The sequence below is a fragment of the Drosophila mojavensis genome, unplaced genomic scaffold, assembly GCF_018153725.1.
Source record: "Drosophila mojavensis isolate 15081-1352.22 unplaced genomic scaffold, ASM1815372v1 contig_36, whole genome shotgun sequence".
NCBI lineage: Eukaryota > Metazoa > Arthropoda > Insecta > Diptera > Drosophilidae > Drosophila > Drosophila mojavensis.
The window spans coordinates 8,437,783-8,463,262 of record NW_025318858.1 but is presented as its reverse complement, the minus strand read 5'-3'; the positions used below and the strand labels follow the sequence as shown (position 1 = coordinate 8,463,262).

Here is a 25,480-nt window from a genome sequence, read left to right as displayed (position 1 = left end):
ATTAACAGTGCAATGGTAATTTTATGTTGATGCAACAACGGTCACATTGTCCCACTCTGTTAAGAACCAAAAGCTATTTTTGCAGTGTTAACGTTTCGAACTGGACGCGCTGAAAATTAATGAAATCTTGGCGTGTGTGTTTTAATTAAAACAGTTGTATATAAGTGGTGAGTACTTTTTGTTTTTTTTATTGTTTAAAATGATAAAAAGAGAGCTGTGCAAGAACAAATTATATTGTATGTTTTCCTCCGCAAAGTTTTTGAAATGCAACGTTTTAAATGCGTCTATTCTTTTTAGTGTTCGGAGAGACATGTTTATTTGGAAAAATAAAGTAGTTAATTTCTATAAAAATGTACAAATTTATGTATGAATGCTTTCAATAATAGAACATCCGACCATTATTTCACAATTGTCAATTTTTACTTGATTGCCTATTCTCGTGCACTTCTCTTTCACCGTTATATTTCAGAGTTGTCAACTTCCCGCAGGCGAGCAATATCTTACTAACTCTCCACAATTTTGCACAGGTCAGCAGCGTTGACAACACTGGTGTTGAAAAACGGCAATTCCAAAATGTCAGCTTCAGATTCCTCTGTGATCTGCTCTTTCGTATTTCTCACTAACGATTTCATTCTAATTTTACAGTCATCCTGTTCGGACGTTAACGGAACGTAGTGTGAAAATTTTGACATTAGCAAAAATAAAAAAACATATTGATTCATAGATATTTAAAGGTGAGTTTTAAGTGCAATTATTTTAATTAAACAGATCAGCTTTAAAAAGAAAGAATTATTCAATATACGAAGTTATGTATTTTTTTGTTTAATTTATTGTTGTTCATCGCGTGAATTTCATTTCGATTTTGCCTTTCGCGTTTGTTTTATTTTTGACGAGAGTCCATTCCGTACGCATTCCATTATTTTGCCTTTTCTCCTTATGTTAAGCTTGTGTACGAAATGCTTCGATTCTTATTAGTTTTAGGCAAAGAGGAATATCTGTAAGCCTCCGAAGTGCTCTGTTTCGTTCATAAAACACGCGCGCAGCGCAAATGGCAGCATGCTGCGCACAATGAGAACAAGTACAATCTTGTTTGCTCTTTAAATTTGCGTGATTTTTAACAGTATTTGTGCAACCAAAAAACCATATTATCATTATTTTCATCGCAAAAGACAATTTTGGATGCTCCTAATTTCTCAGTATGCATTGTTAATTTATCGCATTAACAATGAAGCATTTCTAAAAGCCTCTTGATGTTTACAGATAGTTCTGGTATGTCTCAATGAATTAATCGTCCTCAAGCCTTTATAAATAAATAAGTTACAAAATGGTGTTATGTGAGCACTATCCGACTAAAAGAACCCTGATATGTTAGTTGGACTTAACCTTATGGGCAATGGGTTCGGCATATAAGAAGATTAAATATAGTAAGATGTAATGTAGGATAATTTAAATTCAATACAACGTTAAAAGGTTTTTTTCTCTTTATTTTTATCAAATAATTTTTATATATTTTCTTGTGGTTTTTAAACGAGTTTCTCTCAACTTTTTTGTTGAATTGGGGCTTTTATGTTTTTCATATTCTCTTTGGGCTCAAAATACAATACAATATTAGTCAAAAAATGTATTTTATATTTTTTCATTTTCATTTTGGATTTGTGGTTTAATTCGTAAAATTGTTGTTGCCATTTCATTCAAGTATTGTTCATAATCAACTTCATTAAATATATATATGTCTGTATATATATATATATATTTATTTTTAAGAGATATTTTTATACAATTTCTAATTGTAAAAGCATAAAATTTTACAGGTTTTACATGATTTTGGTTTTGTTTGTTGTTTTATTTTTTTTTTCTTTCTGTGTTGTAATTGTTTATTTTATTTTATTTAATTTTTTTTATTTGCTTTTCCTTGTAAGCGATTTTCAAATTAGTCGCGTGTGTGTGTATGTGTGGGTGTTTGTGTTTAGCTCTACTTAGTAAGGTTTTTTTTTTTTTTTTTTTTTTTTTTTTTTTATATATATTTGCTCCAATAGTTAATATAAATTTTGTATTTATTTTTTTTAAAGGCTTAAATGTAAATTTTTTGTCAGCGTGTGTGTGTGGGTGCTTTGATTAAATTTAGTATATATGATGCACATTAATTTGTTTTTATAATTAATATAATAGAGCATGCATCATAGCGGTATACGTATATATATGTATAATTGTATATATATAGTATCTTAATTTTTTATTTATTTTTATTTTTATTTTTTTTTAAGAAACACAATTACAAGCTTTTAACACATTATTATTATTTTTTTGTATAGTTTTTCTTCTATTTTTGTGGACTACAAAATTTTGCGTTTTTTGTTTTTGTTTTTTTTTTTATTAATTTTTAAAATACAATTTTAACACAGTAAAAATTAAAAAAAAAAGAAAATGCATTTTTATATGAGGGGCGTATGCATATAAAAATGTGTTTTATTTTTAACAAAAATAAATGTAATGTAGGTGTTTTATTTTTTTTTTTTCTTTTTAATGAATAATTGCCTTCCCATTGATGAGAAAAGTTTAGTTCGTGATGTTTTTCTCACTGGAAAGCGAACTGTATTTGTATGATATAAATTTTTAAACAGTGCTAAAGAAAATGAAAAACGGAAAAAAAATTGAAATAAAAAACAAATTTACAATGCGTGTCATAGTAATAGAAACTTTGATCTTTAGTTTTTGCTCTCTAAATTGCTTTTGCTTATGATTTACAGTTTGGTTTTCTTCTCATATTATGTATATATATTTTTTTTCTTTCATTGTATATATATTTATAATTTCTCTCGTTTGCGCTCTTATTGTTTTTATCAAATTTATTTGTTTTTGTTGCTTTTGGCTTTGGCTGCGCTGCGGCCGCCTAAAATGAAATCAAATTTTCCAACTCTTGCTTACAGTTCGTATGTGTGTGTGTTTGTGTGTATGAGTGTGGGTGTGTATGTGAGTGTGAGTGATATATATATTGGTTATCTGTTTCTGCTCCTAATCTGCAGATGCCAACTCTTAAAAATTGAATGCACGCCCCGGCGCCTCTATCGAGCGCCTCCCAACCTCAGCTCCTTTTCGTTCTGCTCCTCTCTGCTCTTCCAACATTTAATCTCCAAATTTAGCTTAGGCGAGCGTTGGGAACTGACGCTCATCGTTGACCTTGGGCGCAGCATTCTGTTGCCGCTCGTTGCCAAAACGCTTGCCAGCATGTCCACCTCCAATGCCACCGCCCAAGCCGCGACGCTCAATCGGCGGCCGATTACCACCTTCGGCACGAACAGATGAGCCATTGCCACCGCTGCCACCCACATTGCCGCCATCGGCATTGTTGCCGCCTTGCTGTCCACCGCTCTGTTGCGGTCCGCCCCGATTGCCCTCGCTGCGTGGTCCGCCGCCGCGTGGTCCGTTGCGTCCGCGTCCATTGAAGTTGCCGGCGCCGCCGCCACGACGACCGTCGTTAAAATTGAATTGAATGTCAAGGACGCGCTGCTGACGGCCCACGCGTTGCGGATACATGGCAGGATCGTATTCAAGTTCCTCTTCGCTTTCGTTCTCCTTCTTTTTGTTATTGTTCAGCACAATCATTTTCTTCCATTGCGACGTGTCCTCACCTGCAGCATAGATGTGAAAATGTGATTTAAATTTTGAATTATTATATGTATTCATATTTAGAAGTATATAAGAAAGCTTGAAATTTAATATAGGATAAAAAGTACTAAACAGATACGCTATCTCTATATAACTATAGTATTTAATTAACTAAACTAGTTAAATCTTTCGTACTTTTGAATCCCGAATATATTAGACTATAATTATTGTCCAGCTTTTCTTTGATCATACAATATGGTGCCGATATTTTAAGATGATAAGATATGTCAAAAATGATCAACATACAAAAATACTAAAACGAGATACAATTTATAATATATAAATAAGAATAATACTGTTATTCGAGCATTTTACAACAGTAACTATACATCAGGAACTTTTTAGACCTATCACCTAGGTATCAAAATTGTACTATATTTTCTTTAAATTTTCAAGATTCCCCTAGAATTCTTCTAGTATATCAATATATGGCTATACTTATATAAACATATTCCTTATCTATATTCAACCCACCTTCCCCGGCTTTGCGTATGTTAAACTTGGGCTTAATGCGCTGCTGCTGTTGGGCCTTCCATTCGTCTAGGGTCAGCTCTTTGGTCTCTTCCTCTGGTGGTGTTTGTTCGTTCGATTGCTCATTGCCAGATTCTTCGGCTTTGCCTTCGGTATTGTTAGAGTTGTTTGCATTGGAGTCATTGTTGTTGCCGCCTTCATTGCTCTTGTTAACATCATCGATGGCCTCCTTAACCGAGCCCCAATTGTGAGCGCCAGCTCCATCGCGTTTATCAATTGCCTTGACACCTGGTTTTGAATTTTAAAATAAAATATTAATTATATAATATATGTAAATATATATATTGTTTTACATCAACCTATTCGAAATGGTTAGTGTAAAATTGAATCTTATCAGGTTCTAGATTATAGTGGAAAATCTTTGATAAGAAACTAGGGGCCGGAAAGTGTTGCCCTCTATGTGACAAGCTTTTGGAATTAGGCTTGTTTTTTTTTTCGGAATAATAATGCATATAAAATGACAGTTTCTTTAGTTCTTGAGCAAAATCTATAATATATTAGAATACATCTAGAGGCGGCATATTCCCCCCAGGCCACAGCTATGTGTGTATTCTTTGTCCCCCCTTCTTAGAAATGTTCCATGGCGTGGAAAACTTGTGTGGGATAGCCATGTACACGATTGATGGGCTTTGCGGGTTGGTTGCGGGGGAGAGGGCCTGTAGTAGAATCAAACTATTTTTAAACATATTTCTATACAGCGTGTTTTGCGAGTGAGGCTAAAGAAATGTGCGCCACACTCATTTCGTTTCTTTACAGTTTTAAAATATGGATTCTGAATGAGTAAAATCAAGAAATGCGCCCGAGTGTAATTAGTCGAGGTAAACCTTTTGGGGTTAGGAATAATCAGAAATAACAATAATAAAAAAAAATATATATAGACAGAGTTATATATACATAGTTGTATATCTAATATAAATATATATGCATATAGCTCACCAGTTCTATCAGAGCCCGATTGACGATCAAATTCACGTTTACGATTGTTGCCCTCAAAGTTGCGATTCTGGCGCTGTGGCCGATCACCACCAAAGCCGCCGGAGGCGCGATATGGTCGAGGATTGCCATCGGCACCAGTCGAATTGCCAGAGTTGCCACCCGGAGCGCCATTTTCGCGCACGTTGCGGCGATTGTTGCGCTGCTCGCGCGTTACCTCACCCCCGGCGCCGCCACCTCCTCCATTCTGTTGACGAAAATTGACATTGCGCTGTTGTTGTTGCTGCTGCCCTTGACCAGTTTCACGTGTTTTGCGCGCAGCGACCGTCGAGCCAGCCCCAGCCCCACCTTGTTTGCCGTTCAGTTTGTCATTGTTGTTGTTGCCCTGTGCCGTTTTCTTGCCATCATTTTTGTTGAGTGCACCTGGTTTGTTTTCCTTTTCGGCTTGATTTGGCTTTTTGTTCGCGGCGGCTGCTGATGCTGTGCCCGCTGGCTGCTTCGCTGCTTTGGCAGTTGGCGCCGTTTTTGTGTTGCCCGCCGCTGCTGAGGCGCCAGTTGATGGCTGCTGCTTCTTCTTGGCCGCGACAAGATTATCTAATGGATCGCCAACATCGTCGTCCATGAACAAGAGTTCATAACGATTTTTACCGGCGCTATCCATGTTGTTGTTATTGCCTCTATTGCTGTTATACTTGCAATATAATCTTCCAATTGATTTTTCCACACACAACTGATTTTTATGCAAAAATCACACACAGAATTTCAGAGTTTTCTGTCAGAAAAAAACTCGTGTGTGTTTGGTCGCTGCTGCTGCGCCTATAATGTAAAAATATATAAGTATGTGTGTTTTTGAGAGTGTGTATTTGTTTGTTAATGTATGCGTATGGATGTGTGAGCGAGTGTGTGTTTGAGAATATAAGAAATTAGTTTTTTTAGTCTTGCTTTTTGCTATTTTTTTTCTTTTCGTCGTCGTGTGGTGTGTGGTTGCCTGGCTGCGCTCTAACCTTAATTTTCTGCGTTTCTGCTTTGGCTGCTACACACAAGCGTGAACATCTACACACATATATACTCTACTCAAGCGCACATGTGTTCTACACTACCAGAAGGCAAGGCGAAAAAGCGCAAGCAGCATGCTGTCTGTGTATACATACACAGAACAGAGCAACTCACGTTTTTCACTTAACAGAGCGGAGCGCATTGGTGCGCTTAACATGCTCTCATTTCTGCGTCGGCGAATGGCAAAGAAATGAAATACCAAAACGCAGCTGTGTTTAGTGTGCACGCTGTTTTTTTTATGGCGGCAAATTTGAGTTCGTTGTGCATATGTAAATGTATATTAACTGTGTTTATTAATTATTATTATTTTAATCTTTCAGCTTAGTTAACGACCAAGAGTGATCATGTCTGACTGGGAAGATGAGGTGAGTTGATATTCATATTAAGATATGCATGCAGTTTAATATAAATTTTCATTTAGCCTGTTGTGCCTGAGCGCACCGATCAGATTCGTAAATTACGTGATAATGTCAATCGCGACAATAAGGAGCCACCATCGAAATCCAAAGAATGGAGCGATGATGACAAACCGAATGAGAATCGTCAGGGAGATGGCAATGGCTATCGTGAGCGACGTGCTAATGGTGAAGGAGGTGGATACCGAGCACGTCGTGAGGATGGCCAAGGTGGGGGCGGCGGCTATCGTGGACGTCGCGATGATGGCCAAGGAGGTGGAGGAGGTTACCGCGGACGTCGTGATGACGGCGAAGGAGGCGGAGGTGGCGGTGGCGGCTATCGCAGGCGTATGGATAACAATGATGGAGACGAGGAAGGTGGAGGCTATCGTGGACGCAATGACGAAGGAGGAAGAGGAGGCGGTTATCGCGGACGTCGCAATGAGAACGATGGTAAGTGATTCTACACTAGCAATAATTTTCTATATTTACATAGGTATTTAGTAAGATTCTCATGAGTCGTGAATTTATGGTCCAACTATATGTCTTGTGTGTCTTTTGCTCTTGTATCGTCTCTAAATTGTCTGTAATACTCATAGCGGATCATTTGATGTGCTTCAATTTCAACGTGCCCAAGAGCTATGATAAGGAAACCATTGCAGCATTTTTAAAGGATCTAAATCTTAATGCAGCCAGTCAGTCGATCGTTGAGTTACGTAAAAAACGCGACTATTTGCTAAAAGCTTTCAGAGAACTCGTTAAGCAGGAGTGGGCAAAACTGGAGGAATCGGACCAGAAACAGCGAATGGAGGAATTGAAAAGATTATGCCCTGTCTCTGTTAAAATGTTAGACATAATGCCGGATATAGAAGAGTTCCTCAAACAACCAGAGGATGAACTGCTGCAGCTGCATCGTTTGGATCTTAATCTTCGGCAATCGGGTGAGCAGCAGGAGAAACAGCTGCAGCAGTTGCAGCCGCAGCAGCTGTTAGAATCGCAACTGAATGGCGATGCAATCGTGGTGCCGGGACAGAGTCGAAAAGCTGTAATGCGAACGAACTACTCCACAGCTGGCATGAGAGATCGAAAGCTAGCCAAGGAGCAGAATAGAGAAAGTGTCATAAAACGCATAACAAATTTGCTTAAGAGTGCGTCTCGTAACTACGAGCTAAATGATGGGGTCGTAGAGCCGGTCGATGAGGAATTGGCCATAGAAATACCAACGGAGCGAGGAGAGCAACGAGTGCCAACACGTTGGCTATCGGAGAACTTTATGCGCTTGCGAGAAATGCGCAAGCCACATTTTCCTGATTCAACTGAATTGGAGCAACCGCTGTCCTGGCCATTGGGCGTAGACAAAAGGATTTGGCTGTCCAATCGACAGCCGCCTCCGGTACTGAACATGTGGTTTGTGCATCGTGCAAGTGACTCGGCTGCTAGGCGAGAGCAGGACCTGGAACAGTATGAGCTGGATCTGGAGCTAGCGCTGCCACGTCAGGATCTGCAATCCCGCAGTCAGAATACGCCCAGTCATGGCGGCTTGTTGCCGTTGAGTGTGCAGGATAGTGGAGGCAATGCGGCCCAAATGATCAGTAGCCATGCGGCATCACTCTCCAATGATGGGTATATACTTCTGTCTCTCTCTATCTCTATAAGCAACAAAATTCATCAAATGATTTATTCTCTTCTCGCCTGTTGTTCTTATTTCTATCTATATCTCTCATATCTACTTATGTATGCAGACTGCTTCCCACATTCTCTGTTTCCCAATGTCTCTCTATTTAAAGATATCCACACTTCGCTTTGGCCTTTCAGCTTCGACTGAGTAATTCGACTGTCTTCGGCCTTCCTAAATGTTTCATTCCGTTGTCGCAGGCCGTCTGCTATGAAACACTAGCTTGTATTTATATTGATAAACATTCGCTTCATTGTCTGCATCGCATTGACTCACTCTTTACTTTACAAAACTGCAATTTTCTGTAATTTTACTCTCAGACTATCTAGATTTTTCCCTCTCTCTCTCGCTCTCTCTCTCTCTCTATCTCCTTTTCTATTTCTGCTTCTATTTCTTTTTATCTATTTTGTCATCTCAATTTCAATATCTCCTTACATTCTATTTATCCTTCCCTTTTTAACTATATTGCCATCTCACTTTTAATATTACCATCCCTCATTCCATCTCTTTTTGTCTATCATATCTCTCTATTGCTAAACCTTATCTGTACTTACAAGTATCCATTTATCCATAATCCCATGTCTCTTCCTTAGTAACTTGCTTTGGTCTTTTAGGATATATTTACCTGTCTATCTATCTATCTATCTATCTATCTATAATTTTCCTTTATCTCTACTTCTCTATATATAACTCTCTCCTCTCTTTCTATAACTTTATCCACTCACCTTATGCTAAACTGCTTCGCCGCCACATTAGCCTTGGTTGGGTTGGGGTTTTATTTTCCTTTTTGTTGTTTTTACTGAAATTCGGTTGATTTATCTATAAACACACACTATATATTCACCTATTTTGGTATACGAACAATTTTGACATTCACTCGAAACATATGAAACAAAAATGATTTAAATGTGTGTGTAAATGCGATGGGGGCCTCCTGTATGTGTGTGTCTCTCTGTAAGTGTGTGTGTGTTGTGTTTGTCGTAAATGTAAAATAAAAACTCAACTGATATCAAACAGGCTGTGCGTAGGCTCAAATATTCGCTTCACATACGTCCTTCAGCTTTCCGATTTAGACTTTGACTTTTCTACAACTCGCATGCTCGATCGATCTCCTCTTTCTCTAAATATTGTGTTCAAAAATGGAGCTTTGGTATATTTGTTTTGAAATTTGATTTCAATTCAAATCTTATAAAATTGACCCATTAAATCATATTCAATAATCGCTCTCGCTCTGAGCAAGAGCCTTCGGCTCTTTTCGTTTTTGTTTCGTGTGGCGCTCTTTGAACGAACGTCGTTTCGGTCGTTTCTATAGTAAGGTAGATTCTTTGGTTTCAGTCAGACAGTATGACTTTCAGAAGGCAGGATGGACGTGAGCGAGTTTATATAGAAAGTTGCAGATCAGTAGAAGAATTGTCTAGACGAATTTTAAATTCCGTAAATAATAATATAGAAATTAAATATCAATATAGAAATAGATTTCTTTACGATAATATCAAATTCAAAATGAATCAATTTCAAACTGATTTCTGGACACAATATTTTGTTTGGCCATTTGATGCTGTTGCTACTCCATGATTGACCTTATCAGAACTCACAATTGCAATTGGTATTGGTATTCGCAGCCTTTCCGCCGTGCAACTGACAAGCGGTGGCAATCAGGCAGCTAATTTATCAGCTGAAGATATCTATGCTGTGTGCCCACCGCCGATGCCGCCTGTGACACCCATCGATGTGGACAATGGCGGTGGAGTGTCCATAGGAGAATCTGCTGCTGCTGCTGCTGCGGCGTCGTCTTCTGCTGCTGCAGATGCAAATTTGTCAGCATCGCTGGCGTTGCGCTCGCGTCATGCATTCGCCTCGACGCCTTATCGCACGCTGTTGCCGGCTATTGACGAGGAGCCACTGCAGCAGATGAGACCCTCGACAATGCCACGAGTTCTGGAGCTGAACGAAGTATCGACAGCTGAGTCGTCAGTCGGAGCCACAGTAATTGAAGCAGCGGCTGTCGGGACAGTCGATATAGCTGTCTCCTTGACGCCACCAATGCCGCGTGATTGGACCTCCATATTTAGGCCACGCACTGCTCTGCCAAATTACACAAGGGGCGTGGGATACGACAATCTTCTCACTCCGCCAAGAGGTTTGCGCCGGCGCAAACGGAAACGCAGACAGCCAGAGGCATCAGCAGCAGCAGGAGCAGCAGAAGCAGCTGTGACAACAGCTCAAAATCAATTGGAGCAGATTGTGAATGTGCAGCCGCCCAGCAATGATGAGGTGATGCTCGATTATTTGTCCAATCTCTTCCACCAAATATGGTCAGAAGTCGAGGAGCCAATGGCAGTGGCAGCCGCTGGACAAATTGAGCCAGCGCCAGCTGCAATTGAGATAACAGAGTTGCCTCCAGGAGCCGAAGCCAGAGAGTTGATTGAGTATCAGCCAGCAGCTGGGGAAACAAATGAAATGCTGGCTTCGTCCATGAGCACGGAGAGAACAACCGTTGTAGAGGTGACGGCGCCACCAACTCTGTCCACCGACATAGATGGATTGCCCGAAGGATCAACGCTCGCCTTACCACTGCCCGAACTGGGCGGCAGATCTCTAGAGCAGGCACTGCCATTGCCCCTGAGCTTGGATGAGTTGCCTGAAATGCCATTGGTGACCTCCATACAGATTATCCAACAGCCTTCGAGTGCGGTTGTCAATGCTGGTCAATCGATAACTGATCTGAATGAATCAACTGCCATTATACAAAGCGCAACCGATAAATCGTCTGGGGCAAAGGAAGAGACCCGCCTTAAGCGTGTGGAGAGAGAATTGCGTGAGAGTCTCAGCTTCATTGTGGAGCACAAGCATCTGTTGCGTCTCATGGTCGATCATAATATCCACTTGAGCGGTAAGCAACAGAGGGAGGATCAGCTAAGGAGTCGCCATGGATCTGCCATAGCCACCAGCATAAACTTTCCTCAGTCGGACGGCAACGAGGACAGCAGCGACGGCGTGCGATATGTCGCCATTCCAGCGATGTACACCTACGATCCACAGATCATACTCAAAATGTCGGAGGTTAAGCTGAGTGTGATGCATAAACTGATTGGCGCCTTAATCCGCAATGATCGTGTGGATTTGCGTGCCAAGGGTTTCTTCGAGACGCGCATGGAAGCTGCCATTGGCTATCGTGTGCTCTTCGAGCTGAAAGCAGCCAACATAATCACGCTCGATGCAGATGCTCGCTATGCAATGCTATTATAGAGGGTGAGACAGAGAGAGGGAGATGCGAGAGAATTCGATCAAAAATGAATTTTATTTAGATAATGTTGATTGAAAGTTAATTTTATCTCTACTAAATTTTATGATAATTATTAATAATAATCCAATGTCTATTATAAGGCAAATGTATTTCCAATTGCCGAATTTTAAAAACATTTTATCCATTTTAATTTCAAGAGTTACAAAATATTATAAATAATAAATTTTTACATATGTTTTTTTTTATTAAATTACAAAATATATATATATATATATATTCAGCATTAAAATAACGCTTTGAGTATGTTATAGAAGAAACTCAGCTGAACAGGATTTTATATTTTGATTTTGAGCATTTTAATATTGTATTTAAGATACTTTATAGTGCATATGAAACTAAAGAATTTGAATAGAAAAGGGAAAAAATTAAGATTTTTGAGAGATATAATTTCTATGTTACAATACATAACATACATTAATGTTATGTATTGAAATATATGTACAGATTTTTGTTTAATTTTATTTAATCATGTATCTATTAATATTTTAAATAATAGACTGCATTAGTTGTTTGCTAAATTTTTAAAATATTTTAACTCTTATTTTTAATTTATATACATATCTATCGATGTACACAAAATATATATTCATTTGGTATTTTTCTATTTTTATATTATTATTTCAATATGATTAGAATGATTATACGAGAATTTTCAATTTTCATAAATTCTATATCAAGAATATGAATAAAAATATTTGAAATTAAAAGAAGAATTGGTTAAAGTTCCTGAATTGAAAATGAAAAATGTAAAATCAAATTGATTTTTAAATGTTATACTCCTGAATAATATATTTCTATTTCGTTTTTGTACACTTTTAAACTAACAAATAAATTTAATTTAAATATTAGAAATTTAAATACCAAAAAAGTATGATGAATATTATTTATATGTTTGTTTTCGTGTTGTGTGTTTATCCATGTTTCGCCTTAACTATTTAATTTTTTTTTATCAATACAATATTAATTGAAAATTTTCAATTTAGAGTACAACAGGGAACGCGGCGGAGACGAGCGTCGTCACCGTGATCGCGATGGCGATGGAGGCGACATGAACAACAATCGCGACGACGTTGGCGAGGAGGGCGAGAAGCAGAAGGCCCGTGAGTTCTATATACCACCCGAGCCGACCAACGATGAGACTGAAGTGTTCAGCACTGGCATCTCGTCGGGCATTAACTTTGCCAAGTATGATAATATACCTGTTAAGGTAGGTGTATATCAATTACCCTTGCGAATTGGTAATATATCTTCAACATTTCCAGGTGACTGGCGAGAATGTGCCGCCCCCCATCAAGAGCTTTGATCAGGCACGCTTGCGTGGCAGTGTGCTGGAGAATGTCGTCAAGTCGGGCTATGTGGTGCCGACACCCATTCAGAAGGTGTCGATCCCAGTGATAGCCGAGGGACGCGATTTGATGGCCTGCGCCCAGACGGGCTCGGGCAAGACGGCAGCGTTCCTCTTGCCCATTCTAAGTAACATTTTGGACGAGAGCCATGATCTGGAGATTGGCAAGCCGCAGGCGGTGATTGTATCGCCGACCCGTGAGCTGGCCATCCAAATCTTCAATGAGGCCAGGAAGTTTGCGTATAGCACTTATCTGAAGATTAGCATTGTCTATGGCGGCACCTCGTTCAAGTATCAGAACGAATGCATTACCAAGGGCTGTCATGTGCTGATTGCGACACCAGGTCGCCTATTGGACTTTGTGGATCGCACGTTCATCACATTCAATGATACGCGCTTTGTGGTGCTCGACGAGGCCGATCGCATGCTGGATATGGGCTTCTCGGACAGCATGCGCAAGATAATGCATCATCAGACAATGCGTGCGGAGCATCAGACACTGATGTTCTCGGCAACCTTTCCGGAGGAGATACAGCGCATGGCTGGTGAATTCCTACGCAACTATGTATTTGTGACCATTGGCGTGGTCGGCGGCGCCTGCTCCGATGTGCAGCAGACCATCTACGAGGTCAACAAGTTTAACAAGCGCTCCAAGTTGATGGTGAGGCGGGCAGATTGTGACTGGGAGGGGCGGGAGATTGAGTAAACTGAAGTTTATTTACAAATATTTATATTTTACAGGAAATTCTACGTGAGGGGGCCGATGGCACCATTGTCTTCGTGGAGACTAAGCGTGCCGCTGATTTTCTGGCTTCGTTTTTCTCGGAAACCGAATTTCCAACCACGTCCATCCATGGCGATCGTTTGCAGAGTCAGCGCGAGCAGGCATTGCGTGACTTTAAGAATGGCACCATGAAGGTGCTCATTGCCACGTCCGTTGCATCACGTGGTCTTGGTGAGAGATGCCTCCAGCTGTTTGTCTATTTTTTGTTTAAACTAAATCCCTCCTTTGGTTAGATATTAAAAATGTGAAGCATGTGATTAACTATGACATGCCCTCAAATATCGATGATTATGTGCATCGTATTGGACGCACCGGGCGTGTGGGCAATAGTGGACGTGCCACATCCTTCTTCGATCCCGATCAGGATCGCGCCATTGCGGGCGATTTGATAAAGATCTTGGAGGGTTCTGGACAGGAGGTGCCCGATTTTCTTAAGGAAATGGGCGGAGGTGCAAGCTATTGCGGTGGCTCCGGTTTTGGCGGAATTGATGTGCGCCGTGGTGTAAGTAGTGAAATCCTTTGAAAAGTTTATAACTCTCTTTTATATTCAAATTCATTTTTTAATTAATATTTTTATTTGTATGACTACTTTCATACTAAAATATTTTAAAGTTAGTGTCGCGCATTTTTTAAAATTTCCTATTTTATATTATAATTTATATATTAGTATTATCTAATTTATATTATATTTTATTTTATTTGTATTATTTATATTCATAGGTTAATAATGCCAACCCCGTCAACTTGGAGGATGAACAAGATTGGGACTAAATTAGTTTACTCTATATTACATAAATATCGACTTTTGCTTACCAATAACAAAAAGAACAACAACAAAAACAATAATTCTAACAAACCGAGCAGAAAAAAATGCAACAACCAGAAGAAGAGCTGCAAAAAAGACAACAACATTTGCATTGGGTATTACTAAACGTAAATTATGTTAATCATATAATTCATCTTATAACACAAAGTTATATGAATATTTAAAAAACAAAATTCGAGGAATGCACCTAATCATTATTTTTGTTAAACAAAATTATAGCAAATTTGTTTAACATTTTATTAATCTGAATTAAATAAAATCATTTTTCGTTTGACAAAGTATTTATTAACGGCTTTCAATTAAATTTCTATAATAAACTCAGTTTAATAAATTTAAAGAGAGCCACACCAAAGGCAACAGATCGAACTAACTGTCAGAGTTACAATTGTTAACCATATAGAGAAAAAGAGAGGCATGTCAATAGCTTTTGACAAGATAATCATATGTTTGTTCTTTTTGGGGTTTGCATTTGTAATGTTTTCGCTTGCTCTTTGCCTGCCATGTGCTCTGCTCTGCTCTGCTTTGTTATCTGCCGGCTTTTTGCATGCTGTCTGCAGCGTGCGGCTCCCTTAACGGGCCGCTGCAGGAATAGTGAGGCGTGCATGAAAACAAAAAAGGCAATACAAATTTTTGCTTTGCTATGTTTTTGTCTTTGAACACGCACGCACACTTTCACACATGCATACACATATACACGTACGCATACGCACACAACAAAATCAATAAATGCGAAACTCACCACGCGCGCTCTCGCGCTCTCTCTCTCTGCAAATGTGTTGAACTTTTGCTCCGCTTAGTATTTGCGTGTCATTTCAGTCTCTGACGGCATTTTCCAACGTGTGAACGTTATTTCGACCGGTGCGCAATAAATTACAAAACTAAAACATTTTGGTGGTATTTAATGAATTAAGAATTTATTTACATTTGCCAAAGTCAAATGCAAATGCAGTGATGCGCTAAAAAGTGTGCTATATTTGAGTGAACAACGGCTTTCATTAAGTGAAGTTTGTTTGTGTTGAGTTTTGTTGTTGTTGTTGCTGTGGCATTGGTTTAACCTAAATCGCTTCTTAGCGATTATGAAATAACGGCTTCAAGTGGCACTCGTCGCTGTTGTTGCTGCGGTTTGAATAGCAGCAACAACAATAATAACAATACCAACAACAGCAACAGCACACTAACAACAGCAGCAACAACAACTAAAAGTAGGCAACAATAATGTAACTGTTTAATGACGGCAACGCACATTGAACCCTAGCGGGGATGTTCTGTATGCAAGATCCCGTTACTTGCAATGTTACCCCGCGTGGCAAAAATTCCCCCAGCCCGCGCACGCATGCTTAGCCGGCGTTGCGTGTGGAAGACTACAGTTTATTTCGCCTAATTCCTTTTCTTTCTTTTTGTTTACAAAGTTCAACTGTGAATATGGCTTGCTCTCTCTTGAGCTCTCTCACAGCTCCGTTCAAATGAATAGCTGCACTTATTGAAATTGAACCAAAATTTACGGTTCTTAATGCATTCCATTTGCACAGTGGGCTGTTTTTATGAATTTTTAATTTTGTAATTGAAGTCGCTAAGAAGAAGATTCGCTAAGAAGATTCGCGTGTTTCATTTAGTTTTCTTCCGCAATTTATAAGCAATATCAGTGAATCGGCAAGTTTTATGTCTAACTGTAAAAAAATGATTAATGTTTGAATGTTTTTCCAGCAGACTTCCGTTATACTTTTACGTAATAAACACGCCACGACACTCTTTTTTTTTTTTTTAACAAAAAGCGAAACTCCACAATTTCGAGAAATAATTTATCAAAGAAAACTAATATCCAAAGTGAACAAAAAAGACAAAAAATTAAGAAAGAAAACAAGCGGCAAACAAAACGTAATATAATAGAAAGCCACAAAAGAGAAAAGAGGAAAAGACAATATTTGTTTTTAGTTTTATTTTTTATTATTTTCATTTTTATTTTGGCACACAATGAGCCAAAGTTTTGATAGTTTAACGCACGGCGGAGGCGGAGGCGGAGGTGGGGGCGGACGGCGAGACTATGCGGAGCGACAGTCCTCGGAGGATGTGCCGGATTCGACGGCAACAACAACAACAACGACAGCCGGCGATTTAGCCGCTGGCACAGCAGCTGCGACACTGCGAGATGACGAATTCAGCGAGGATAACAATTTCGAATCGAATTTGCGACGTCGCAAAGGCAAAATAATATCCTGTGCCAAGGAGACAATTGAGAATGGTAAGAATGCCACTCTTATACATGTGTATATGTTGCATGTCTTACATATATAATATTGCCTACAAGCAATCCCTTCGAAAAGTATTTTTGAGTACGAAAAATCTACCTCACTCCTTAATTGTAATCTTATCACAAAATAATTAAATAAAATATTAAAGAACGGCTCCTTATCACATAATCTTCAACTCACTTAGAAATCGAAATCCTTTTGTCACTCTTATACATATTGTATACATATTGTATAAGCGATCGCTTCGAAAAGTATTATTTTCTTTTATAACATTCTCTTCTCTCTCTTTAATATTGAAATCCTAGTGAGGTGTTTTTTTTCTGGCTCACTTATTGACTTTGTAATTTGCCCAATAAACACACCTTTCTCGCACGCAATTCGGCCTTCTCTCTGCCTGTCTCTGTCTTTCTGTCTCAAGAGTTTCAGTCGAGACGCCAATTTCGTAGCTTGTTAATGGGCCAACCCTTATGTTTGGGCACCCTTAAGGCAAAGCCATAAATATCATATGGATTTCTTCAATGTACTCTTTTCGTATGATATGGAACACACGCAAAGCCCTTCACATCCTTGACCCATAAAAATTAATTTACCACCTGAAGTAAATGTGGGAAAATTACTTACTGCTGGCCATTCCCATGTGGGTGTAAAAAATCATTTGCATTAATTAAATTGAAAGTTAATATAAGAGAATAACGAATTTGCCTGCAATGGCACAGTAGAGCTGTAAGTAAGTGTAGAAGTAAGGGAAATGACGCTGTTGCCATCAGTACTAATCTCTTAAGCTTTACATTAAAGAGCGGCAGGGTCAGTACAATATAATAACGGTAATTGCGCATCTTTAAGTAAATGTACAAGGCAGTGGCATAAGCAAATGCAGGAGTAAAAGGGATGACGCATGAATTTTGATCTCTTTAATTTAGCACTCAAGAGCGGGCAGGAGAGAGCAGAGCATTCAGGTTCTCCTTTCCTACATTAGATATGCAAATGCAGGCTTCCATAAAAATGAGCGAAAGTGCATGTATAAATGTGTACAGCGCTGCTACTATTGTTGGAGCTGATCTATTTATAGAGCGTATATTGCATATGTGTGATGGTGAAGCCTCTCCTCTTGCAATTGTATTAGTAATCAGCAGTTCGTTGCTTTACTTTTAAAAATGCATTCGTGTTGAATAGAAAGGGAGAGAGAGGCAATGTGCCTTTGCTCAGCGAGCGCTGCTGTCATTGGTTGAACTGTCGTTGATCTCCTTGTTGTATGAGCGAGCAAGGTAGATGAATTGAGAGCGTAGACTTGGTGCTGTGCTCATCGTGCAATTATAAATGCTTAATGACTCTATTATCTGCTGTGCTGATGTCTATTTATTATATATATTGGAATTATATTTATTGGAAACGAATTAAAGAGAATATAATTGTAAAGAATGTTGTGTGTTCTTTGCAATTTATTCGTGATAAGAATTTCTGTTAAATATTATTGCACCCAAGGACTTATATTTAATTTCTGAATTGCGCAACGCATTTCTTGCTAAATATTATTCACTCCAACCCAAAATGGCGGACAATTGGAATGACCTAAGATTTCCAGGCAAAAATAATCAAGGAGAGAAAGGCAAATAAAAAAAAAATATGAATAATAAATGAGCAATTAATATCAACTGTCAACGAGCAAAAAAGAGATTAAATTAATGCTGCAATTTAATGAAATAAAACGAAATGAAAGGCAACAAAATATATTTGTGGAAATTAATGACAGAAAAGCTGAAGAGCTCAAGGCTCATCAGCGACTTTACACTTTACCAGAGAGTGAAAATATTATTTATATTATTACGTTGAGAGACAAAATTGTTTTTGTTGTTGATATTAATACGAATGTCCGCAGAGCTTGTGGATAGAAAGAAATGTAGAATTGAAACGCTGCTCATTTCCTATATGAAAAAGATAAAAGTAATGAATAAAATAATATTTACAATTTTTGGGTTAGCAATATATTAAAAAAAAGAAAAGAAAGAGGAAAAGATCGATGATTTTGTTAGACCACCCTCGCAGCCACACACATACAAATGCACTGTGTTGATTTCTGACTCTGTTTTTAGAAATAGCGAGGATTTCCGTGCGCCAAAAAGAAGAAAAAAAAAAAACTGACATGACTTTTAAACTTTGCTCGCTTGACGTATAGCTACGCTCTCATCCTGACGCCGCACCGCCCCGCCACACCCCAATCTTGTTCTGCTAATGGCAAGAAGACGCAACTGCATCGCGTGCGTTGGCCTGGCGTGAAAATTTCTAAAGTTTCACTTGGAATTGGGCACTGGCGTAGGAAAATGTAAGCAGCTCGTATCGATTTTTTTAGCTGCGATAATGTCTGGCGGCCATTAGGGCAATCGTTAGGCTGCCTACCGCACCTCGTAAGCCCCATTCTAGTTTAATATGCCATGTACTCTATATATTTGCCATCACTGTCACAGGCCCCCTCCAACGTTGATTATCTGGGCCCCATTGTCCGTGCTTAGTGTTTGTTTTTGTCCTTTTGATGATTGTTTTCGTTGTCAGCCCTATGAGCAGCGGTCCCTTGCCTGTCGCCGGGCCATCAATCGAGGCGTCACCCGCAGACGTTTTATGGCTCCGAGGACTCTGGCAATAGATTGGCATTGCCTTCTGCTTTATTAACCCCTTAGCCTCGATTCGTTCGTCTGTTGTACGTCGACAAATTACAATTTATTTCTTTCCCTCCCTCTCTAAATAGTTTTTCGAGTATTCCACATGATTCATTTGTTATATAATTACCCGTGTGTCAAGCCATTTAGTTAACACTTAAAGCGCAAAAAAGCTTGAGTATATGGCTTATAAAAGTTTAAACTGAAATATATTTGAACTGAGAAGAGATTGGGTTGCAAACAATCGAAAAGCCATTAAACCAGTTCTCCAAGCGCAACACAAAAAGATCTCGCAGTCTAATGGATAAATAATGCCCACATCTGGCAACGCTTGCTATGATATGAATGAGGCGCTCATTCGGAAGGGTATTTTTATGTCTAATGAAATGGAATGAAACGGGTGTATCAGCTGTATATAAACAACTAGAGCAGGTTGCATAGAACTGAGCTAGGGTATCATTGTATGGTCTAAGTAAAAATGAAACAAACGGGTATATTGGTTTTAGAAAGCAGTTAACAAGAACAGTAGAATATAGCAGCTGAGTTCATTTAGATATAGCCCGTATTAATGAGTTAATAGCGATAGCTAACAAATCAGCTTGAAATTTAAATAATAATACAAAAAAAAAAAATTGTATTAACTCCAATCATATTATAAATTAATTATCTTTAGGTATTCAAAAAAATTTAATAAAGCAAATCTAATTTTTAGTTATTTAAAATATATACTATATAAATATAGTCCAAATTATTAAGCATATTATAAAGATCTAACTAAATTTTTTGACCGAAAAATACTTATCGAAATGTATAGAATATCTTATGTCGGTTCATATATATCTTTTAAATTATTAAGTTACTTTTAGAGATATCCAGGGTAGCTGCTACTCAGGCAATCTCGATTAAACCACGCTTGGTTTTTATATACATTTTCCTTTAGCTACACTCAAATGGCAGTCTTCAGGCAAGTGTCCAACATTTTGTTGCGGCTTGCGAGATAAAAACAACAAAAAATATATGAGAAATATGAGAGTGCCATAAACAAACGCTGTGTGGCAAATATACATACACACATGGGTGTTTTTTTTTTTATTTACGATTGTTTTTACTGTTGCTTTTTAAGTGTTGCACAAAGAAATGTCAATATTGAATTTAATGAAAAACTACGTAACAATGCAATCTAGAAGATAATAAAAACACAGAAATGTATAAATATTCATGGGAGTAAAGCGATATTTAAGGAATTTGACTTTAAAAAAAACCAATGTGTAAAAAATAAAATAAATAAAATAAACGAAGCCATTCATGGCTAAACTGAATCATTGGACTTCATCGGCTATCTAGGCTCGGAGCCTTTCATGGCAATGGGTCAATTGTGCCTTTATTTCTTCACATATTTTGCATATGAATTTCTGGAGTGAACCCATCAAAGCCGATTAAATTAGCTCCATAATGAAGCAATGGTAGCGGCTTATTTATGTTTCCTGTATGTGTTTTGGATATTGTGTGTGTGTGTGTGAGCTGTGAACCCAAAACTCAACTCAAAACAATATTTGCATATAAATTTTGGTATGCCAGTTGCTTGATGAGCATCGACGTTGATGACGGCGTCGGCGTTGGCGGGGGCGGGGAACGTTTTGATATGCAAATTCTGGTTTGATATTGAAATGTAGAATAAACTTTGGCCAAGTTGTATAATCAGCAGCAATGTCCTGCGGATTTTCAATTAATCTGTATTTATTTAAATCAGCTTAAAGCGACAATTTGCTTGGATAGAGAACAGAGCATAATCTGGCTTTAAAGGTTGGGGATAATAAAATCGATAGAGTTTAAAGTAACGCAACTGAAAAATTTAAATTAAATAAGATTGGGAACATTTTTCAATATTTTGTACATGAAAGTAAACTATCTAACTAAGTAAAATCGTTAAATAATTGAAATAACAGCTCTGCACAGTATGCAGAGTATCCCCAAGTCGAGCAATCCCAACTGGAGCACTCTCACCTAGTTTATAGAACGCTATTTGGTTCACAGAATTCAAATTTAGTTTAAAGCATTTGTCAATAAAAATTGTTGATTTATGCAAATGTTATCTGTATCAAGTATTTCTATATTTGTCTGCAAAGATCCACAAAGCATAGCAAATGCTTGTCCTGTGGCTAAAATATTCCTCAGCTCTCAGTCGCTCGCTCTCGCTGCTCTCTGCAGCAAAAGTTTTCATCTGCATGTTGCCAGCAACCAACCTGTCAATCTGTGCTCAGTCAGGTGTTCATTGAACTACCGTCAGGTGCAATATGTTTTTACGCACTGAAAAAAAAAAAAAAAAAAAAAAAAAAAATAACACCAAATAGAAAGCAAACAAATTTCGAATGCTACAATTTTAGAAGATTGAAGTATAGATTTGTTTACTTAATTAGGTTTCTTCGAAATTGTATTCACTTCTCATTTTCTACTTAAGTGTTTATATATTTCTTTCAGTGTATTTACATATATGCAAACTATCTTTTATTTAAACATTGACTCACAACAGCTGCACCTCTAAGCCCAAGCACAAAAATTGGTTTCCAGTTCAAATGTCTCAACTGGCGAGATACCAAGTCAATACCCATCATCATCATGAGCATCACCATAGTCATCATCATCATCATTATATCTCTGGCAGCCTGTGACATTGAAAGCAGCTTAATTTCCGTTAAGCATATGCTAAACTGCATAAGTATGTGTTTATAGGTGTGAGTGTGTGAATGTGTGTGACACCTTTGATTGGGAGGCTAATGCGATTGGTTTCTGTCGACGATGTTTCATGTTTTAATTCCTTATTGATTAGCATAGCATCACGAATGCATTACGCAGCAGCAGCAGCAGCAGCGTCAGCAGCCGCTGTTGCATTTGCCATGCATCTGAAGCATGTAATTCAATTCTGAGAATGCACATGCATAGAGAATTCAACTGTGAATGCAAGGACTATTAAGGGAGCTGAAGGAGTGGAAAATGTTGAGAAAATGTGCAGGATATATTCTGGGCGATTAGAAATTATTTTTCAAATAACAATAATAAATAATAAAAATATAAATAATAAATATTAAATAATAAATAATAAATAATAAATAATAAATAATAAATAATAAATAATAAATAATAAATAATAAATAATAAATAATAAATAATAAATAATAAATAATAAATAATAAATAATAAATAATAAATAATAAATAATAAATAATAAATAATAAATAATAAATAATAAATAATAAATAATAAATAATAAATAATAAATAATAAATAATAAATAATAAATAATAAATAATAAATAATAAATAATAAATAATAAAGAAAAATTTTAAAACCTGATTTCCATCAAATTGGAATATTTGTTTAAAAAAACCATTATAAATTTTAAATAAAAAATATCAGACCGTTTCAGTTGAGCGGCTCAGTGTATTTTCTTTTGTCTAGCGTTAGCCTCAATTTTCGTTCAGCTAGCGCTATCTATTCATCTATTCATGTGTTAACCATGTGCAACAATTTCCTGTTGGCAACTGTTTGGGCATGTGGCACACGTAAACCAAATCCACTCCAGCTAACAAAATCTACTTCGCTTTGACTTCGGCCCTAAAGTGAAAATACCATCTTTTGGTAGTTTCTTTTCCTTTTTTTCTCTTTCCAAAGCCCTGCAAAAGCTAATCTCAGCCGATCAATCTGCATTTTTCACATGCACAAGCTATGTACATATATGTGTATATCTGTATAGACATTGTTGTACTTTTATGCCCATGTCCGGCGGACAACCGCAGGATGAGAACAAAAGAAACTAGCGTAGAAAGTTGCAGTAGTTGCTTTCGCCAGTTGCCACACCTGGCCAACCAACTAGGACTAACTGGGACTGGGCAACTCATGGCACCCACGCCCACTTCATTTGCCGTAAAATTGGCAAAAAAAAAAAAAAAAGGTTTCTAAATTTTAGCCAAAGCATTTGGTTTTCTATTTATAAATGAATACGCTGCATGTGTCTAAATATATTGGCATCCAGCCAATTTTCAGGCAACTTGTTTTCTCACTTTCTTCTTTCTCCTTTCTCGTCCATTTTCAAGTAATGGCTGACATGTGCGGAGCGAAATCGAATAATCAATTCGAGCAAGTAAATGTCGAAATCCTAGCGAAACTCTATTAATATTTCAACAGCAAAAATTGAAGTTGACTCTTCTTAAGATATGTAAATCTTTAGAAGTGAGGAAGTGAACTCGCCAAGAATGTAGATTGAATTTCAGATAAAGTATTTTATATTTTCTATAAGGCTGGAGGTATGAATGAGAACTCACAATATGATTGTTAAAAAGACTATATGTCCATATAAAGCTATAAAGGATTACTGCAATATTGTAGAAAACACAAAATATATAATTTAAAATTTATTCCTTCACTTTTTTAACAAAGTTGAATAAATTTATATAATTTCTGTTGGAAACTCAGAAACATATCTCCTTCAGGGTCTGAGAAAGAAAAACTAGCAACATATAGTTGCTGAAAATAGTATTGGCCTATAATAAAAACATCTAATCTATTATATGCATTTAATAAATATGCATTTTATGTCTAATAATTAGTCATTAACCTTTTTTTTTTTTTGAATTAATGCATCTCTTTTAAATTCTAAAAAAAAAAAAAATTAATTGTGACTGCATCTTTTCCATAAGCCTCCTATGTTTTACATGGACATCTCTTTAAATTCCGATGGAGTCCTTACATTCGTTTTTTTTATATCATAAATAATGTATGTAGTTAATAATAATTTACCTTTAATTTACTTTTATGCTTCATCAATTTATCAACCATAAAAATAAATCTGTAGAAAATGTATTTTTTTGCTTAACCTTTAACCTTTCAGGACGACCTCTCACACGTAGCAGAGTAGGCAATGCCTTGATGCACTTAAAAGTAGGCAATAAATTTAATTTATTTTGATGATTTCGCTCAGAGCACGCAATAAATATGGCATTACCGCCATGGCCACGCCCACGCACACTGCAAAATGTTTCGACATTCATCATACGTTCCATGTGGCTGCGCTGGTGTTGGGCTGCTCCTGTTGTTTTTGTTGTTGTTGATGGTGTTTCGCCATTAATCCAATTGAATTTTTTGTCGCTTTGGTTTTCCTTACAAATTTCATATTATTTATTTGTGTTTGCAGTTTATCATTTGCCAGCCACTGGATTAATCTTGATGTTATCCAATTGTTGTTATTTTGCAGATTGAATTATTTAATTTGGAATAAACAATTATTGGTATTTACTTAGTTATATATATTCAACTGACAGTATATAAAATATATTTGCTGTCGCCATTAAATAAGCTTTGAAAATTATGATTATATCAAGTTAGCCGTTAGTTAATGCATTCCGACGTCTTGCCACTCAGTGTTTACACAAATACACTTGGTCAACAGCTCTGGTTTGGTCTTTAAGTGCTGTTTGCTGTTGCGTGCTCTTTCTATTAATTTTCCACTTTGCTTGCCTTTACCCAGTTGTGTTTGCCCAGTTGCTTAACACATGTTCGGGTGTCAGTGAATCAATTGTGTTTATCCTACATACATAGTTTATTTTGCCAACATATGAGTATGAATATGCGAAACGTGCTTTAAGGCTGATTCGCTGCTCTCTAACTATATTATTATGAAAATAAATAGAGAAAATATTTCAAATTGAAATTAGAATTTTTAGTTTATTTGTAATTCATATTTCAAATAAAAGCTTTCAATTTGTTTTATTTGTTTTGGGGGACTTATTCTAAATCACCACCAATCAACTCAAATGTGATTTGCCCGCAAAGTTTTGTGGTTCATCCTCAACTTTTCTAGGCTAACTGTCTTGGGTTGTCAGAGCTCTTGTTGTTTGCTTGTTTGGGTGCTGCCCATTAGCAGCTGCAATCAATCATGTTTTTTTCTCACTCTCTGCTCCTCTACATAGCTCAAATGCCCTGTGGGCGTTGCTAACATGGCTCATAAATGAGACCAGAAACAAGTTGGTCAATTCTCGGCCAAGCTGTGTGCGATGGCTTGTAAAAGC

At 37.4% G+C, this 25,480-nt stretch overlaps 3 protein-coding genes across 15 annotated transcripts in view; 2 read left to right on the top strand and 1 right to left on the bottom strand.

The window, feature by feature from the left end:
• The first annotated feature begins 48 nt into the window (after positions 1–48).
• Positions 49–14,888, top strand: LOC6576342 (ATP-dependent RNA helicase vasa). Of its 5 annotated transcripts, XM_015165129.3 has the most exons (9): positions 66–167; positions 646–734; positions 6,507–6,551; positions 6,608–7,034; positions 12,547–12,770; positions 12,826–13,569; positions 13,650–13,863; positions 13,926–14,194; positions 14,413–14,888. In XM_015165129.3, exons 3-9 carry the CDS (start codon positions 6,531–6,533, stop codon positions 14,461–14,463), a joined length of 1,950 nt encoding a protein of 649 aa, XP_015020615.1. In that variant the 5' UTR covers positions 66–167; positions 646–734; positions 6,507–6,530; the 3' UTR covers positions 14,464–14,888. The 5 variants fall into 5 exon arrangements, with proteins under 5 accessions (XP_043864399.1, XP_043864398.1, XP_043864400.1 ...); XM_044008464.1 differs by lacking the exons at positions 12,547–12,770; positions 12,826–13,569; positions 13,650–13,863; positions 13,926–14,194; positions 14,413–14,888 and adding exons at positions 528–575; positions 7,181–8,204; positions 9,879–11,732 and having other exon boundaries at positions 49–164; XM_044008463.1 differs by lacking the exons at positions 12,547–12,770; positions 12,826–13,569; positions 13,650–13,863; positions 13,926–14,194; positions 14,413–14,888 and adding exons at positions 470–527; positions 7,181–8,204; positions 9,879–11,732 and having other exon boundaries at positions 49–167.
• On the bottom strand, positions 2,931–9,205 carry LOC6576343 (plasminogen activator inhibitor 1 RNA-binding protein). 2 transcript variants are annotated; one of them, XM_015165131.3, is made up of 4 exons: positions 8,982–9,205; positions 5,134–5,946; positions 4,141–4,425; positions 2,931–3,629 (listed from the first exon to the last, which is right to left on the bottom strand). In XM_015165131.3, the coding sequence occupies exons 2-4, from the start codon at positions 5,789–5,791 to the stop codon at positions 3,142–3,144; spliced, it is 1,431 nt and encodes a 476-aa protein (XP_015020617.1). In that variant the 5' UTR covers positions 5,792–5,946; positions 8,982–9,205; the 3' UTR covers positions 2,931–3,141. The 2 variants fall into 2 exon arrangements, with proteins under 2 accessions (XP_015020617.1, XP_002002334.1); XM_002002298.4 differs by lacking the exon at positions 8,982–9,205 and adding an exon at positions 6,135–6,241.
• Positions 14,889–15,323: 435 nt separating the features above from the next.
• The window catches only part of LOC6576341 (anoctamin-8), a 31,537-nt gene continuing 21,380 nt past the window's right edge, over positions 15,324–25,480 (top strand). For 3 of the 8 annotated variants that reach the window (XM_032728978.2, XM_032728979.2, XM_044008703.1), the window contains exon 1: positions 15,335–16,757. In XM_032728978.2, coding sequence (XP_032584869.1) covers positions 16,490–16,757 — 268 coding nt within the window. In that variant the 5' untranslated portion in view covers positions 15,335–16,489. Of the gene's footprint in view, positions 16,758–25,480 lie in introns of all 8 variants that reach the window. The other 5 variants (XM_032728982.2, XM_032728980.2, XM_032728974.2 and 2 more) reach the window with 4 other exon arrangements.